Source organism: Apteryx rowi, unplaced genomic scaffold (genome assembly GCF_003343035.1).
Source record: "Apteryx rowi isolate R43461 unplaced genomic scaffold, aptRow1 scaffold_151, whole genome shotgun sequence".
NCBI lineage: Eukaryota > Metazoa > Chordata > Aves > Apterygiformes > Apterygidae > Apteryx > Apteryx rowi.
In genome coordinates, this window is record NW_020447764.1 from 1,743,854 (window position 1) to 1,760,403 (window position 16,550).

General features: G+C 38.5%; 1 protein-coding gene across 1 annotated transcript in view; it reads left to right on the forward strand.

The window, feature by feature from the left end:
• RELN (reelin) overlaps positions 1-16,550 on the forward strand; it is a 277,854-nt gene that overhangs the window by 226,496 nt on the left and 34,808 nt on the right. Inside the window, exons 38-46 of the mRNA XM_026059038.1 lie at positions 352-534; positions 1,959-2,130; positions 2,211-2,313; positions 4,886-5,115; positions 7,452-7,672; positions 8,751-8,898; positions 12,351-12,609; positions 13,530-13,779; positions 16,002-16,170. Of these exons, the coding sequence (XP_025914823.1) occupies positions 352-534; positions 1,959-2,130; positions 2,211-2,313; positions 4,886-5,115; positions 7,452-7,672; positions 8,751-8,898; positions 12,351-12,609; positions 13,530-13,779; positions 16,002-16,170 (1,735 nt within the window). The remainder of the gene's footprint in view (positions 1-351; positions 535-1,958; positions 2,131-2,210; positions 2,314-4,885; positions 5,116-7,451; positions 7,673-8,750; positions 8,899-12,350; positions 12,610-13,529; positions 13,780-16,001; positions 16,171-16,550) is intronic.

The following is a 16,550-nucleotide window of genomic DNA, read 5'->3' on the forward strand; positions in this document are numbered from 1 at the left end:
TTACTGGAAGATGTCTGGGGTAGAAGGACCTGATTTGTTCTGATCTAAAAAATTATAACACTGAGGTAGCTTCTCATCTAAGTAAATTAACTGTGACCAAACATATAATCAACAGCAACGTAAATTTAGCTCCTAATTCATTAGCATTTCCCAGACAGACACACAAGGAAAAGCACAGGATGTATATGTATAATACACATATAACAGCTTAAGTTGTTATGAAAACAAGGCCATGTTCTGTAATAGATGTCTGAGTAACCTAATTATATTTACACTTGAAGGAACATTTTGAGATAGTGCTTTCTACAAACAGATTATAATGAACATAAATGTATATCCCCTCCACTCTAGGTACCCCAGAGAGGTCTCACTCCATTCTGCTGCAATATTCCATCAATGGCGGCATCACTTGGCACCTAATAGATGAGTTTTACTTCACACAGACTACGGATGTTCTCTTTATTAATGTTCCACTGCCGCACACGGCCCAAACCAACGCTACACGTTTCAGGCTCTGGCAACCTTACAACAACGGTAAGGAAGCGACACCCATGGGACTCCAGACACACAGTTGCATAGCTGTGTGTTTATGAGGGGCTGGACTCAGCAAGAATTAAGACTCTTAAATCTTGTTTTCTCATATTTCAAATCCTTCAATTAAAATTATCACAAGATTTTATTTACATTTCTTAATAATGTTGCTATATGTTATAAAGTAAAAGTGCCTTAACCTAATACCACTAGACTGTGTGCAGAGGACTAGCAGCTTTAGTCCTGGAGGGATGGGAGATCAAACAACACCTATAAAGTTAACTTTACTCAGGTTCTTCTCATTGTTTTTAATGGACCTGATTGTCGTTTACACTGAGGCTCCATTACAATGCTCCAATTATATAAAAGTGTCCCAAGTGTAAATGGGAATTGGGTCTACCTTGCCCAGAATTAACTAGGCATTACAACTCCAATTAGAAAGAATGTACTGAGCAGTTAATCTTTTCTTTAAATTGTAAAGTAATGGATAAATCCACAAGAGGAACGTAGCTTATTCCTCCTGATTACAGGACATGTACCAGCTGAAGAAATCTCTTCTGTTCTCACTCTGTGCACATTTCTTAGTAGGAGCTGACATTAAAAGCACTAAAGATTCCAGTGATAATTTAGACATGGTCATATGACAACCATTTACTCCTATTCAGGCAAATGCTGAGCTCACCTCTAACAGAAAAATGAATTCAAATCCAGCCCTAAGAATCCTCTCCCAATTCCTTCTTCTGATGAGTCTTGCCTAAAACATTTAACCAAACTTGCCTTGTACACGTTATCCTTAAGTAGGAAGTTCATCTAAGAGAAGTCTTTTAGCCTTCTCTAATCAACATGAAGGCTTTCATACAGATGAGAAAAGAGTTACGCAAAAGATCTGGCAAGCTAGTTCTTCCTCTCCCGTTTGAAAGCATTCTCGTACCATTATGCGACGCGTTTGAATCCCATAATCCATTTAGGAGGAGGTCACTCCATTCCCTTCTCTCTCGTAGAGCTTCCAGCTCGCACACACAGATTGCTGAGTGCCAGGAAAAAGGTGTAGAATGAAATAATCCATTTAGGCTGCTCGGACATTACAGCAGCAGCTCATTTAGATGACTCTAAATTAAAGAAGACATTGTGCTAGAGTTCACAAAGTAAATGTGATTTAAATGAGGGAGACTTGCTCAACACAGGTTTGTCGCCCTTCAGCTGCTGTGGCTTTTGTATATTTTGGAGGAATGAGAGTTAATTCTGTAGGGTCAGGCTGAAGCAGCCTTGGAGCAGCACGGGGACTGTTTTCATGGAACGATTCCAAGATCACCTGTGAGGCCACCCCTTTAGCACTCCTTTCGCAGTGTCATCCACAGATATTGGCTCCTAATCTGCTCCCTAGTATTATTAGGTCTGTAATAGGAATGTTGCCCTTTTCTTTCTAGGCAAAAAAGAAGAAATCTGGATTATTGATGACTTCATAATTGATGGAAATAACCTAAAGAATCCCATGATCCTTTTGGATACGTTTGACTTTGGTCCCAAAGAGGATAACTGGTTTTTCTATCCTGGTGGAAACATTGGGCTTTACTGCCCATATTCATCTAAGGGAGCACCGTAAGCATCTCTCAGCAATAGATAAAAAGAAGTGACTGTGAAAAAAACTGAGTCTAAAATACCTTTACTTTTTTTTACAGGGAGGAAGATTCTGCTATGGTATTTGTTTCAAATGAAGTTGGAGAACATTCCATTACAACACGGGATTTGAGTGTAAATGAGAACACCATAATCCAATTTGAGGTACTTGCCCTCACAAAGTTACCTTTCCTTTTGCTTAGAGAGCTCTGTTCCTTTGGGTTCTGTTCTTGGGTGTATTTGCCCAGCTGTTACGACTGCCAAGCAGAGAAGTCTGCCAAACTTCCCCTGTAATTGCTTTGATATTACTTTCCTTCTTGCGGGTGAGGGTTTTATCGCATAGATATGGGAAACTTCTGCCTCAAAGTCTATTTTCTTGCTAAATTACCACTTTTTCCATGCGCTCATACTTGCACTAATAGCATTAGAGTCCATGTCCTACAAGGTGGAGGGTCCCTACTGGCAGCCAAGATGATGAGCACCAAAATATAATGAAGGTCTAGACTGCCACTTCACAACCTGCTCTGGAGAGGTGTTGCAACACTTCCGTGAGCTGACCCAGTGAAGAGCTACGACTTCACCTACGACATTAGAAATTAATTTTTCCTACATGCTGGTTTAACCACACTGGTGGTAATACTTAGAGAGCCAAGGCTCTGCTTTCCTTTTGCTTCTGCCTATCCTTTCATAGAGGCTCTAGTGGAAGCTATTCTTTGCCCATTTCAGCCTGAATTCACCCTATCTTAGGCAGGATAAGGAATATAGTTTTTTGTGTTTCTCAGTGGAAACAGGCACCCCCAAAGGCAAAACAGTCTAAGCTAAACTGTGTTTCTGGTTTATCCTAAATCTAAATTGTGCATTGGAGAAGCCTCCCTCTCTCCCAGAATATCAAGGAAGCCTAGGGTAACTACTGATGGGAGTAACCATTTCAGCCTAATACGTTTTAGTTTAGAGAGGTCATTACATTGTCATTAAGATGATATTTCATTTACATTTCATGTAAATTGCCATGCCACAATTACCAGGCTGCTTTTATCAAAGATGTAGCATTCTGTAGTGTTAAACAGCAAAAGATACTGGTTTATAAACAATTACTGAAATGATATTTTGGGTTTTCCAAAAAAATTAGGTTTAGTTGTGTACTCATGCACGCTTCAGTTTGTCGTGCAACTAATTCATAAATTATTGAATGTGAACCATTTTCTGTTTTAAAATATAGATTACAGACTGTAAAACAAAAATGTTTGAGGTCACTTTAAGATATTCATAAGTCTTCAGAGCATTAACCTCATAAAACCTACATGCATACTTCCATATGTGGTAAGAACATCATTTGAAGGAAGTTAAATGACTTCAGCTCATGTTTTTGAGAGCATTAGTATAAATGAAGACATTATGCATAATGCAGCAGAGTTCTCTCTGTGTCTCAAGAGTTAAAAGCTATACTGGGTCAAGCATCTCTCTAAGCTTCCAGATGAGTAGACAATCCTTCTAGTCAAATGTAGGTTGATGACTCTTCTGTGCACTGAAAAGTGATGAAGGAAGTTTGATGTAGGATACATTTGCAACGTTCTTGCACAGTTCTGTATATTACTGGGTTTTGGAAAAAAATAGATTTTCATTACAGAGCAGTGTGTTAGAAAGACACTTACTTTCCGCTAAAAAGAGAAGTAAGCTACAAAATTTCTTAGCTTTAGTATATGCTTTGCATTCCCTCTGGAAGTTTTTATTTACTGAATGATCATATAGTACATCATATTTTATATGTTAAACTCATCCTGTAAAGGAACTAATTCTTCTTCTTTTATATAAGCAATTTGAAACTAAAAGAACATCTTAATATCAGTGTGAAAGGAAAGCAGACTGGGGGCATAAAAAAGGGGTTCTTAAGAAGTATCAGGTTCTGTACAAAACTTCATATTTGATTTTTTCAGGGTACTAGTTGCAGGGTACTAAATCTTTTTCAGCATCAGTTGGAACCACTGATCATGTAGGATTCCTACTTTTTCTACTGTTCTCTATATCAAGAACTTGTAAGAACATCTTAAGAAGTTGGACGCTGCCAAGCTATTTTTCTGGTGTGACCTAGAATTTAAATCAAATCCAGCCATGCTACTCTTTTCTTTTACATGATCAAAAAAGGTAGTGGGTAAGAAAGCTGAAGAACATATTGAAGCAATTCAGTGCATACCCTGAAGGGTAATTCCTGTGGCATAAGCATTTTTTGGAAGTGTTACAAAAAAGAGGACCATAGTGCAGCTAAACAATTTAACAAGAAGTTTATGTTTGCACATTTTGTTTTAATATTTCTGTTTTTTTTAAATGTACATTCTTCTGGTGCTGTGATTAGTTCAGTCCCTGCCAGAGGACTACGAAAGCTGATGCAATTATTTCAGCCACATTAGCAGCTCTCCTCCCTTGGGATTTTGTCTAATTAAGTTCATGCTTTTCTCTGAGTGGAAGTATTTGTGGATTTCATGTTTCATTCTGTTTACTATGAGCCAGATTGCAATATGGACATGGACATGTACCATGGGCAGGTAGGGCAACACACAAGAGGTCTCTCCCCTTTGCATGTCCTGAGTTCATCAATCCAGTTGTTGAATGAGTTCCCAAATCACCAGTTTCCTAGGCCAAATAAATACTGCACCAAATGAGGGAGGCTGATTGAGATTAAGAGTGATTAGATGTCACAGTCTGTCCATATGTCATCTGTATTTTATGTCTTGGACCTCAGATCAATATTGGATGCACCACTGATAGCTCCTCTGCCGACCCAGTAAAACTGGAGTTCTCACGAGATCTGGGGGCAACCTGGCACCAACTTCTCCCTTTGTGCTACAGTAGCAGCAGCCACCTCAGCTCCTTGTGCTCCACAGAACATCACCCAAGTAGCACTTACTATGCAGGCACTACCCAGGGCTGGAGAAGGGAGGTCATTCACTTTGGAAAATTGCACCTGTGTGGGTAAGTGTCATGCTTCTATCTGTGCTCCGTTGCTCGTTTGTTTGCTTTTTTTTTCTGGTTCCCATCCAAAATGTTCTGCCAGCACAAGAGCAGCCCATAGGAACTGCCACGCTGAGGCAGACCAGATGGCCAGTCTTTCTGCACTTCTTGTCCTGAACAGCAGTTCATGTTCAGGTGATTCTCCAAAACATGTCTTGCCTAATTGTATACTGCTGCATGCCTAAAGAAAGTGGGCTTTGATCCCAATTAGTTATCAGTCTGTGCTTTGAAACAGTTTTTGAGTGACAGTCTTACTTCTGTAGGATAACCACAGGTAATTTGTTATTTATCTGTATCTGATTGCTGACATTTTTGTGAAAGTGGATTGCATACTAAAATAATGCAAAAGTTACTATATTTTATAAGTTCTTTGAATGTCCTCTGTGCAATAAGTGTATTAGCCATTTGAATTTATCAAGGGTATTCTTGCATGAAATTTGAGATTCATTAGAAGATGCAGTAAAATGTGAGCTAGTGTAAACTTGCTTCTACTTTAGTGTAAGGAAATGGACTTATCTAAATTCTCAAGGTCTCTTGTAGCTGCACAGTTCTGTGATTTTGCAAAATTAACTGCTGCAGTCTATTAATCAAAACACTTAAAGTTTGTGGTACAAGCCAGGTGGGATAATAGCAGCTATAGCAAAGAAAAATAGTACATGCTAGCAGGCATAATAATATGTAACTTTTCAAAGTATAAAAGAGCACTGTTTACTTTTTCGTGGAAAATGCTATCTTTTAGTATCAACTCAATTTATGTAAAAGATCACATCATTAAGGATTAAACTGTGGCACGTATGAGTGAAAATGAGTTTTGCAACCAGAGGCTTTATTTATGAACCGACTGTGTGTAGTGGCCCTTCCACTAAACAAGTAACCTAATTTGTGGTTCTGAAAGTATGAAAAGACATATATAAGAGATGAAAACCAAGTTTGGAAAGTCTGGATGTTTAATAATTTAAGAAAATGTTTAAATTTTAAACCTGACTATTCTGTTTTATGACAGTTAACATTTCAAGCATGGAAGAGTTAACCATATCTTGTAACAACTCATCTGTCATTCAGCTTCACCCCAAAAGAATTATTTGACCCTTTACCCTTTCCCCAAGTACCCATGCATCCCTCCAAATGAAAATTTTGGCTATAAAGTCCCCTAGCTCATTTCAACCTTCCAAGTATTTTGATTTAATCCTCTGTTCCTGAGTATGTCTCTCCCATTTGTCTGCCTTTCCTCTATTTCCTCCCCAATAGGCCAGGCCAAAAATGAATTACTAATAGCTAGCTAAACCCAAAGCCTCAAAGAGCAGCTTTCATGGAGCATTTGGTGTCATGAATTTCTTGGGCCAGAGGGGTAAAATGGGATTTTCTTCCCCAGAATCCTAATAAAGACAAAAGAACTTGGCAACTACCTGTACTATTGATTCATCTGCTGCATTTAGATGTCTCTAACATGACTTATTAAACATGAAATGCAATTGGGTGCTTTTCCCTTCTCACTTTTCTGGTTTCTTTTCTCTTTTGAAATGTTTTCTCACTTGGTAATAAAATTATTCTCTCAAGAGTTTTTCGCCTGCTCAGTGTGTTTTCCCTCCTTCCGCAGTCTGTTCCTCTTTATATGCAGCACTGATGCGAGTAGTACTTAGGAGGCAAATTAAAAACGACAGGCCAGCACCCAAAGAATATAGTTTAAATTAACAACATGCAATATCAGTCTTTTTTTAAGATTAAGTTGTATGAAAACAAGCTGAACACTTGGTGACGTGGGAGATCATGTTTTCTTGTCATGTAATTTAGGGTGAGGTTTTTACTACCCCAGTTCCACAGGTAGTCTCCCTGGGGCAGTGTGACCATATGAAGTCAGATTTCACTCACCAGCAGAAGGTGAAAGCAATGCAATCTGACCCAGAGACTGCAAGCTAAAGCAGAGGGAAAGCCGTCTGACCACAGCCATGCCTCCTCCCCCCAACTGATGGAGAGAAGAGTGGTTAGATTTCAGTTCCCATGTTCGAGTCCATCATTCAGTTTTTTATTATAACTAATGAATAATGTTGGTCTTATTTCTGCCAATGAATGTCAGCATAAAGATGCATTAAATACCAAAGGAATTAGATATAGCAGTCAGTTTCTAGAATCAAACTAATTATTGTGCCAGTTCTAACAAAAAGAATACTGTTTGTATATAGATAGATAGATAGATAGATAGATATGTTCATACAAAAGCATGTGCATACACATATTTTGTACAAATTCAAAAATACAAAACTAAGATTTAAATTATACACACTTTACACCTTTTTCAGGTTGGCAAGGTTCAGATGGTACCAAGGGTTTTATCCTGCTGGATCCCAGCCAGTGACCTGGGCCATCGATAACGTATACATCGGTCCCCAGTGCGAGGAGATGTGTAATGGCCATGGCAGTTGTATCAACGGGACAAAGTGCATCTGTGACCCCGGGTATTCTGGGCCAACCTGCAAAATAAGCACAAAGAATTCTGACTTTCTTAAGGATGATTTTGAAGGTATCTCTTTTCTTTTTAGTCTGAATTCTGTCTATCAGTGTGGAACCTAGGGCTAAAGGGATCAAACAGTGAATCTTCCTCACCTTCTTCATGTTTCTGAATTCAATTTATGCTACGGGTGTACTCACATGAATCAAGCTGGATAGATATAATTCTCCAGCATGGTTTCTGAATGTCTGATGGCTGTGAATTGCCTGTTTGGAATATCTGACTCTGCTAAATTGTTAACACTGAAGTACAAAATCTTCACTGAAACTCTACGTGTAGAAAATAATTTTAATAGAAAATGATGGTACACAGAATTTCCAGTTAGAGGTATGTCAATTTAATTCTCATAAAATTATGTAGTATTACTGAAGTGAATGCTGTTGGGTATTTTGACTTTAGCACAGCCAGAATGTATGCAAGTGAGACAAACAAAAACGGGCTTCAGGGCTGTGGGGTGTCGCACTGCAAAGGACATCTAAGTGGTCTTCATATCACAGACCTCTCTGCAGAACAGACCGTGCGTCAGCAGTGAGGGCCCCCGCTGTGCAGGGGCGGCAGACAGGGACCCCGAGCAAGCGGTGCCAGGAGGGAGCTCAAAGCCCCGCGTGCGCCCGGGCGCACCCAGGTGCATCCCCGCCTGCACCTCTAAAAGCATGTCGAGATTTCCTCTGCCAACAAGCGTGGCAAGAAGAACATGTAAAGCAACACCCATGAGTCAAAATTCTCCCTTCACAGTTGCTACTGTTCATTTTAATTTTTTCCAAGCTGTTGCCTGCGTACTAGCACATGGCACCCAAAGTTTCTTTATAGAGAAGAATACTTCATAGTTACCTTAAGAGAAATGCAGAAAAGCTGAATCTCCTGTGAATAACTGAAGACTAGGATCCCAAACTTCAAACTTGTGGGTTTATAGTTTATTTTGCTTTGATTTGTGGCGGTTTTCTAGGGAACCTTGGATTGGAAACTCTGGTATGAATATTTGTTCATTCTGCATATAATGTTTAATTTAGCTCTCTTCCTGTAGAAATAATACTCGTGCAGTAGGAATGCTTCAAGATGAATCATAAATATGTATTTACTGTGTATTCAGGTCAGCTAGAGTCTGATAGATTCCTGCTTGTGAGTGGGGGAAAGCCATCAAGGAAGTGTGGTATCCTTTCTGGAGGAAACAACCTTTTCTTCAATGAAGAAGGCTTACGTATGCTGATGACTCGAGATCTAGACTTGTCACAAGCAAGGTAACACAATTTTAAAATGCTTTCAGGATTTCACTGAAGAAATAATCTACTGAAGAATTGTAATATATACATGATATTTCAGTGACAAAGGCAAGCTGATATATTCTGCAGTCCTTACTCTAGCAAGTATTCCATTTTAACCACAGTAACCATTTTAAATTAATTTGAATTTTAATTTTAATAGGATTAATCATTGTTGAATAGGAGCTGCAGGCTCTGACACCACATATTGAGTAGTTTATGCAAGTTTTTTATTTCTTAAATGCATAACATGAGAAATCGGTTGTTTGTCACACGCTCTGTTTGCCTTACAGTTTGTTGGATTATGAGTCATTGTTGAAACAGGACTATCTGCTGCCAGTATAACTGTTACATTCATCATCTCATAATTCCTTAATTTCTGAAGCTTAATTTCTTCTTGTTGTGCACATTTGTTTCCGATAATTCACTGAGAAATTCCCATCGAGCTGTCACCAGCTACACTGAGCACAGCTATTGAAAAATATTTTTAGTGTACTTAGAGATTGTGCTGTATCATTATGGCCTGCAGAGGACATGTTTGATGAGAGAGACATGCTACGCAAGCCACATAAAAAATTTGCACCAGTGCAAATTAAGCCACATCCTAATTGTGTGCAAACTAACAAACAGCCAATGTTTTCTGATTTATTCAGTAGCTTAGCTTATATCCTTACATTATTACTTTCGAGAGATTGCATTTGCTCTAAGATTTTCCCACTGATCTCTTGTAAACATGCTACTCCTCTCTAGTGTTCTGTGGGAAACACTTTAATAGGCACTTTATCTCTTTTTGGCTTGTTGTCTTCTTTAGCATTAAAGCTTTAAATAATGACTTCATTGCAGAGCTTCATAGCCAATAAAGATGCTTAATTTCTAACTATTGCATTTTTAGATAAACAATTAGCTAACCTTCAGTAAGGGGTAATATTAGAGGTCCCTGTACTGAATTTGTGAGATTACTCAAAGCAAACTTTTTTCAGAACTTGATCAACACAAACATCAGTACTTCTGTAGTGATTTGATTTCCTAGACTGTTTTGAAATTTAAAGATCATTTAATAAAAGATATGAGATTTGTAAGTAGCTCCATTAGCCTAAATGACATGTTTTTCTTCTTGCTCATGTTCAAAGAATTGTCATTGATCTCTTCTCCATGACAGTCTGTAGCTGGATTTGCATATATTGACCTTGAGGTGTTACATGACAATAAACAACTCTTGTGCAAATAAAAGAAAAAGAGCAGTATGCTTAATTTCTTGCATATACTATGAAAAATGTTCACCAAATAACTGTATGTTCTCTTCTGAACAGCAAGGTAGACTGTAAAGGCATTGCTGGTGGCTGTTCTCTTAACATCCCAAAACAATTGCACTGGGATTTTCTAAATATCCAGGCAGATTCTGTAGGCCACCTGCAAAGAGCCACCACAGATTTGGCTTTGGCACAGACATGCCAAGTTCCACAAAGGACCTGGAGCAATATCAATTTATGCCAGGAATGAAAAGAACCAGAGTTTCTAACAGCTTTTTTAAAGAGGACTAGGCTTGGGTATCACATTAAAAGCTTCTTCTCTTCTTCTGAGGAGACACCCTGAAATACCTTGATCAGCAAAGCTGTCAGTGCTGCAAGCCACTCTCAGCACTGGGGATTTAAATCAAGTGAACTCCCTAATCCAGTATCCTGTCTCCTCAAGTCTATATTTTAAAGAATTTAACATAAAGGCCAGTGCCTTATGGAGGTGCCAGTAGTTGAAACTACACAGTGTAAAATATCAGTAGGGACAGAATATTTTAGGTATCACAGTTGATCAAATCCTTTTCAATTCTGAGTTACTAGAAGAATATCCTCACCTTTAGGTGTTACTACATCTACACAAAAACTTTGGTTTTCTATGTCATAGTAAGTAGAACCTTTCCAAAAATATCTGTGGGGTGGGAAAAGAGAAGCTTAAAATTACTAACTTTTTAATCTGTACAACTTTTTTGGTTATATACATTTGAGCGGACTATTACTTTATTAATAAAAAGTTCAGATAAAAGAATAGCAATCCGTAGAGAGCAGATCTGCAGAGACAAGGTCACCTGGGTTTATTTCCTTTAAATTGCATGGTGAATGTCAACATGAATCTGCAGAGGAACAAAGACTTGCCAGCAGTAAATCCAATCCATTACAGCTGATACATTGATCCATGAGGGTCCCCAGTGTTGCTTTACAGCACAAGCAATATGTTATGTCTGGGACAAGGAGCTCGATATAATCTATCGTGAAAGAAGTTATATGTAGCAACAATAGAAACCGTGAGTCGCAGTGAGCACTGGAATTAATTGACTTGCTGGTATGGTGTCTTACAGAAGCTGTGTCTCCTCAGCACCACTCTGCAGCCTCCACTCCCAGTGGATCTGCCTGCAGATCAAAACAGAGTAAGGTCTCTGACACAAAACTTGATATGCAGCGTTGCATTTAACTAGGAGCCAGGCAGCACTAATGCAATAGTAATTAGAACAGGTACAACACATTAAAGCTGTGCAAAAGCTGTGCAAACATGAATTAATACTTGTAATAACCCTATGAGTCAGGTAGGTAAATATCATTATAAGAGCGGTTCCCTGCACTCCAGGTACAGAAGAGTGCTATTTATAAGCATCGGCTAACAGGAAGAATTTCCCAGTTTGATCCAAGTCTATTGTCCATCTTTGCAGCAGCCAATTAAAAAGAGGGTGAAACCGCTCGTGTCCCTTGGTGTTCTCCTGTTGACTTCAGGGAAGCCAGCACATTTAAGTGGTGCCATTTAGGCAAATGGACAAAATCACCCTTGAAAGTGAAATGTATTTTGTTCACCTGTCCAGATTTTATCTAATTCATGCCAATGAACCTGGATACTTATTTTAAACACAAGCATTTCAGTAAATTCATAGCAAATCATGATCTACTTAAGGCATCGTTGCTTTTCTGCCACTAAAATCTGTGTTCACAGGCTACAGGATAAGAATTTCACACAGGATTATATTTCTGATATTTGCAGCAGCATCTGCTACACAGACAGAAGCTCAAAACGTAAATGACTGGCTTTGTTCAGCTCCTTCTACCTGGCAAACTGCCACACAGGCAAAACGAGTTGTAGTCAGCCCACCTGTATGCTTACTCACATTCTGGAGACTTTGAAAAGGAAATCACAAGATCTCTGAAAGCTGAGCCTTATACCAAGAAATCACTGGGCTAGTCAATAGACAGAAATAAGAATATTCAAATTAGGAAGTCTGAGCTGGCAAATCTTTGTATAGCTACTGAGCCTGTAATCCAAATATTATATTGGCATAATATCCCCCAGGGTAAACAAACAAAACTGACTTGGACAAAGTTTAAGTCCCCTTAGTTGATCATCTAGCATGTTCCAGAGAATAAATCTTTTACCATAATTGTTCCCACTGTCAGATTTGTGCAGTTCTTCATGAGACTGGGATGCGGAAAGGGGGTCCCAGACCCCAGAAGCCAACCAGTGCTTTTACAGTACTCACTCAATGGTGGCCTCACATGGAGCCTTCTTCAGGAGTTCCTCTTCAGCAACTCAAGCAACGTGGGGCGATACATTGCCTTAGAAATTCCCCTGAAGGCTCGTTCCGGCTCCACTCGACTTCGCTGGTGGCAGCCATCTGAGAATGGGCATTTCTACAGCCCATGGGTAATCGATCAGGTAAGTAATCTTCTACAGTTTTTTTTTAATATAACTTTAGACTATCTTCAGTCTTAATATTTCCCTTAATGTTGATGTATGTCATTTCACTGGGTCAACCAAAACACTTTTTATAAAGGTATTCCAGAAATTACTTTGTATGAATTGGTATAAATCTGAAGAAACTCCACTAAAGTCATTGCATCCAAAGTAGTGTTATTGGATGGTCCAAGGTCAATTTGCTTAAATATTTGTGAATGATTTTTATAATAGTTGGTACAGGTCCTTAGGAAATACCCAGATACCGAACTCCCAGCCAGGTTTAATAACAGGGTTACAAAATATTCCTTCCCATCCCTTCCTTTAAATTTCAAAAAATCCTTATTCTTTCATTCCTATATCTTCATTGAATGTAGTTAGTTATATTATTTCAGAACAATCAAAAACTGAATTCAGAATAACAAATTAAAATTAATTCTACCCTGCTTGCTGCTGAATAGGAAAATGCTGGTCAGTTGAAGTCAATGGCATAACACGGAATATTTCACCAGTTTTATCATCAGACTGATGCGATCTGATAGTAGTGCATCAGATTAGAGTACAGCTGAACAGTCAGTGGGAAAAATAACAGTGTAATCATTTTGCTCCTACCAACATTTCTTCTTCTGAGTAGTTTTGCTTCACCCAGCATGGAATTCAGCTCCCTGAACTTTGGATTTGTATTGCTGAGCCAATCACTTTAGGATCCCTTTATAGGAAAAGCTATTCCCTTTCCTCATAACCCGAACTCTTTACAAAGTAAATTTGTTCATTTGGGGCAAGCAGAGTATATATGCATAGATCAATACATCTTTTCCTCTCTAGGATTCCAGGACATGTATGAGTATGGGAAGACTTTGAACCTTTTTTTTTAAATAACAGTTCCTTTCTTAATGTTTCAGATTCTTATTGGAGGAAACATCTCTGGTAATACAGTATTAGAAGATGATTTCACCACACTGGATAGTAGAAAGTGGCTGCTCCATCCTGGTGGGACAAAGATGCCAGTGTGTGGGTCTACCGGGGATGCTTTAGTATTCATCGAGAAAGCTAGCACCCGCTATGTTGTCACCACTGACATCGTTGTCAATGAAGACTCTTTCTTGCAAATAGATTTTGCAGCATCCTGCTCTGTCACAGAGTCCTGTTATGGTAACGATTTCCTAGTAGATCATGCCCTTCCTGTTCTTCTCTTGGACAGGAAAGTTCACCTGTTTTCTGTTTCCATTATCCATCATAACAAGAGTTGAGAAACAGAAAAAAGCTGCATGTTTCTAACAGGAATTGTAATTTCAGCATTTATTGTTGGTGTCTGAAGCCTAACACAAACTAAAGAGTTCAATAAGTTCTTCCTCCCAGGCGCTTAAGTTGCTATTCAACACGTTTAAGAGAAACTAACAGCCATCTTACTCGAAACCATTTAACATAACATAACATTAACATAATCCTTCTTCTTGAGATGATATTGTAGTTCTGACAATAAGCGGTTGAGTGTTTCCAGCATATATTTCTTGTTTTGTGGTTTTGCATTTTTCATGATGTCTCAGTTCAGATCTCACTTGCACGTGTATAACTAAGAAATCATTTATGTCAGCATACATCTGACGCAAGATAAGTCAGTATCAAGTGCAAAAATTTGTATCATCCATGTGAAACAGTAAACATATTTATATATACATATATAAATGTATGCATGTGAGTGTGTGCATATATCTATGCACACAAACACACACACACACATATATATGTATATATACACATATAAATGTATAAAAGCATTCTCTGCACTGAATAAGTGCCAAGGATCGTATGGGAAAAAAATAAGGAAATTGTGCAACTAAAGATTCCATCATTATGTGAATTTTAAGATGCTCAGAAATGGGTATTCCTAGCTTTTGAATGCTTGTTTGTACATCTTAAATTACATTCTTTTAGCCTCGGGTTTTGGGGTACAAATTTTTAGGAGCAGGAGAATATCATATGTTGGAGCAGGAAGCATGTGTAAATTCACCGAGTTGAGGGCTATTCCTCTGGAATTCCACAAAAAAATGGAAAACAGTTTTACACTAAATCCCTTACCTGATTTTGCTGTTGTGTAACCAATGGAAGTAAATGAGATATTTTACTCACGTGCTTAACAACTGTTTTTTTTTTCTTTTAGTCTTAAAGCCACTACAGCATCCCTATGGTCATCTCTGTTAAGTTTAAGTGTTTGAACAGCTTAGTTATATACTGGCAAAGAAACAAATCCTTCTTTTTTGTTTCTTTGCCTACTACACTTAACATTATCTTAACTCTGTATTAAATTAGGCAGGATATTAACTAATTATGCTTCCAGTCATGATGAGGAAAGCATTTCATTTTGGAGATGTAGATTTAGCATTAAATACCCCCTTACCCTTCTTTGCATCTACTTGTGCTGTATTTATGTAACACTGTGTTCTGTGCTGACACGTCAAGTAGGACTGGTTGGGTGATTCAGGGTCACCCTCTGTGCATGAGGGTAGAAGAAAGGGGCCTGTAGTAATCCAAAAAGCTAGCAAATTTACCACCACTGTCACTGCAGCCATGCTCCATCTTTTATACCACCAGAACACTTGGCAGCTGGAACATTTATTTAAAGTTACAGATCTGTGCCTTTATTATTTGCTTTTTAATGGCTACATAAAAGTTTAAGTTGAAGTATTTAGTGAGCTTGACTACCCTTTATTTTCATAATAAAAGTTTATAAGCCATAAACATTGAAACAGTGAAACTGATGAGAAATGAATACATTAGTGTAATATGGCTGGATTATGTTTGGGTGAAAGCAAGCTCACTGACCAACAAACTCAGTTAAAACTGTTTATGCTGGATACTGAACTGAGCTGGTCTCGAGTGATGTGGAAGAGTGACTTCTGGATCTTGTTGCAGATCCAGGAGTTTGAATTTGAGTGTTACTCTGACTTGCACAAAGGTTACATCCAGCCAAAACCCATCATTCAGCCTGAAAAACACAAAATTTGCCAGTCATGATGCTGCAACATCACTTTCTTGCATGCTGCAGCTACAGAGATTGGCTTGACTTCATCACGACAACCTGACAGATCACTTGTCTTTGGTGGACCTGTGGTCCTTTGAGTTAGGCAACTGGTACATAGGTGTACTGCAGCCTTCTCCTGAGTTACACCTGCTCAGCAACATTTCATGTCCCGTAACACTGCCATTGAGGGGGGATCTTCATGCTTCTGACATAAGGGTTTGAAAAGTTTTGAGTGGTTATTTTGTCAAAATAACATAGACTTGTGACTAAAGGTCTCCAGGCTTACCAGGTTATTGAGGACCTAAGGATGTAAGTCTCTAAATTAACTAACTTATCATCTTTCCACCCTTAGCTATTGAGCTGGAATATTCAGTGGATCTTGGACTGACCTGGCACCCAATTTTGAGAGATTGTCTTCCCACTAATGTAGAGTGCAACAGGTACCATCTCCAGAGGATTCTGGTGTCAGACACTTTCAACAAATGGACCAGGATTACTTTGCCTCTACCACCCTATACTAGGTATCTCCCACTGATTTTCCACAGAATTTATCTAAATGCATAACTATGTATTGAGGCTTGATTTATCATAGTGTTAAAATAAATGTACATTGCCATTTTTGTTCAGTCCATGTATACAGTGACCATACTGATAAGTAAATGAACCCCCATCCTGCTTTGCCTAAAGATTGCAGAACTACTGTGTGCATTCCCTTTTTTTTGTTATCTAGAGATAGGCAATTCCTTTATTCTTACTGTATTTTAAACAGCCACAGTTGGAAAGAGCAGCTAGAAAACAATTGCTCTGCACATCCTTCTTCTCTAAAGTATCCTCTGGTTATCGCTTTTGTGTGACCATGGCAGAGATGCAGTTTGAGATGGGAATAGAATTTGCTTCTTCT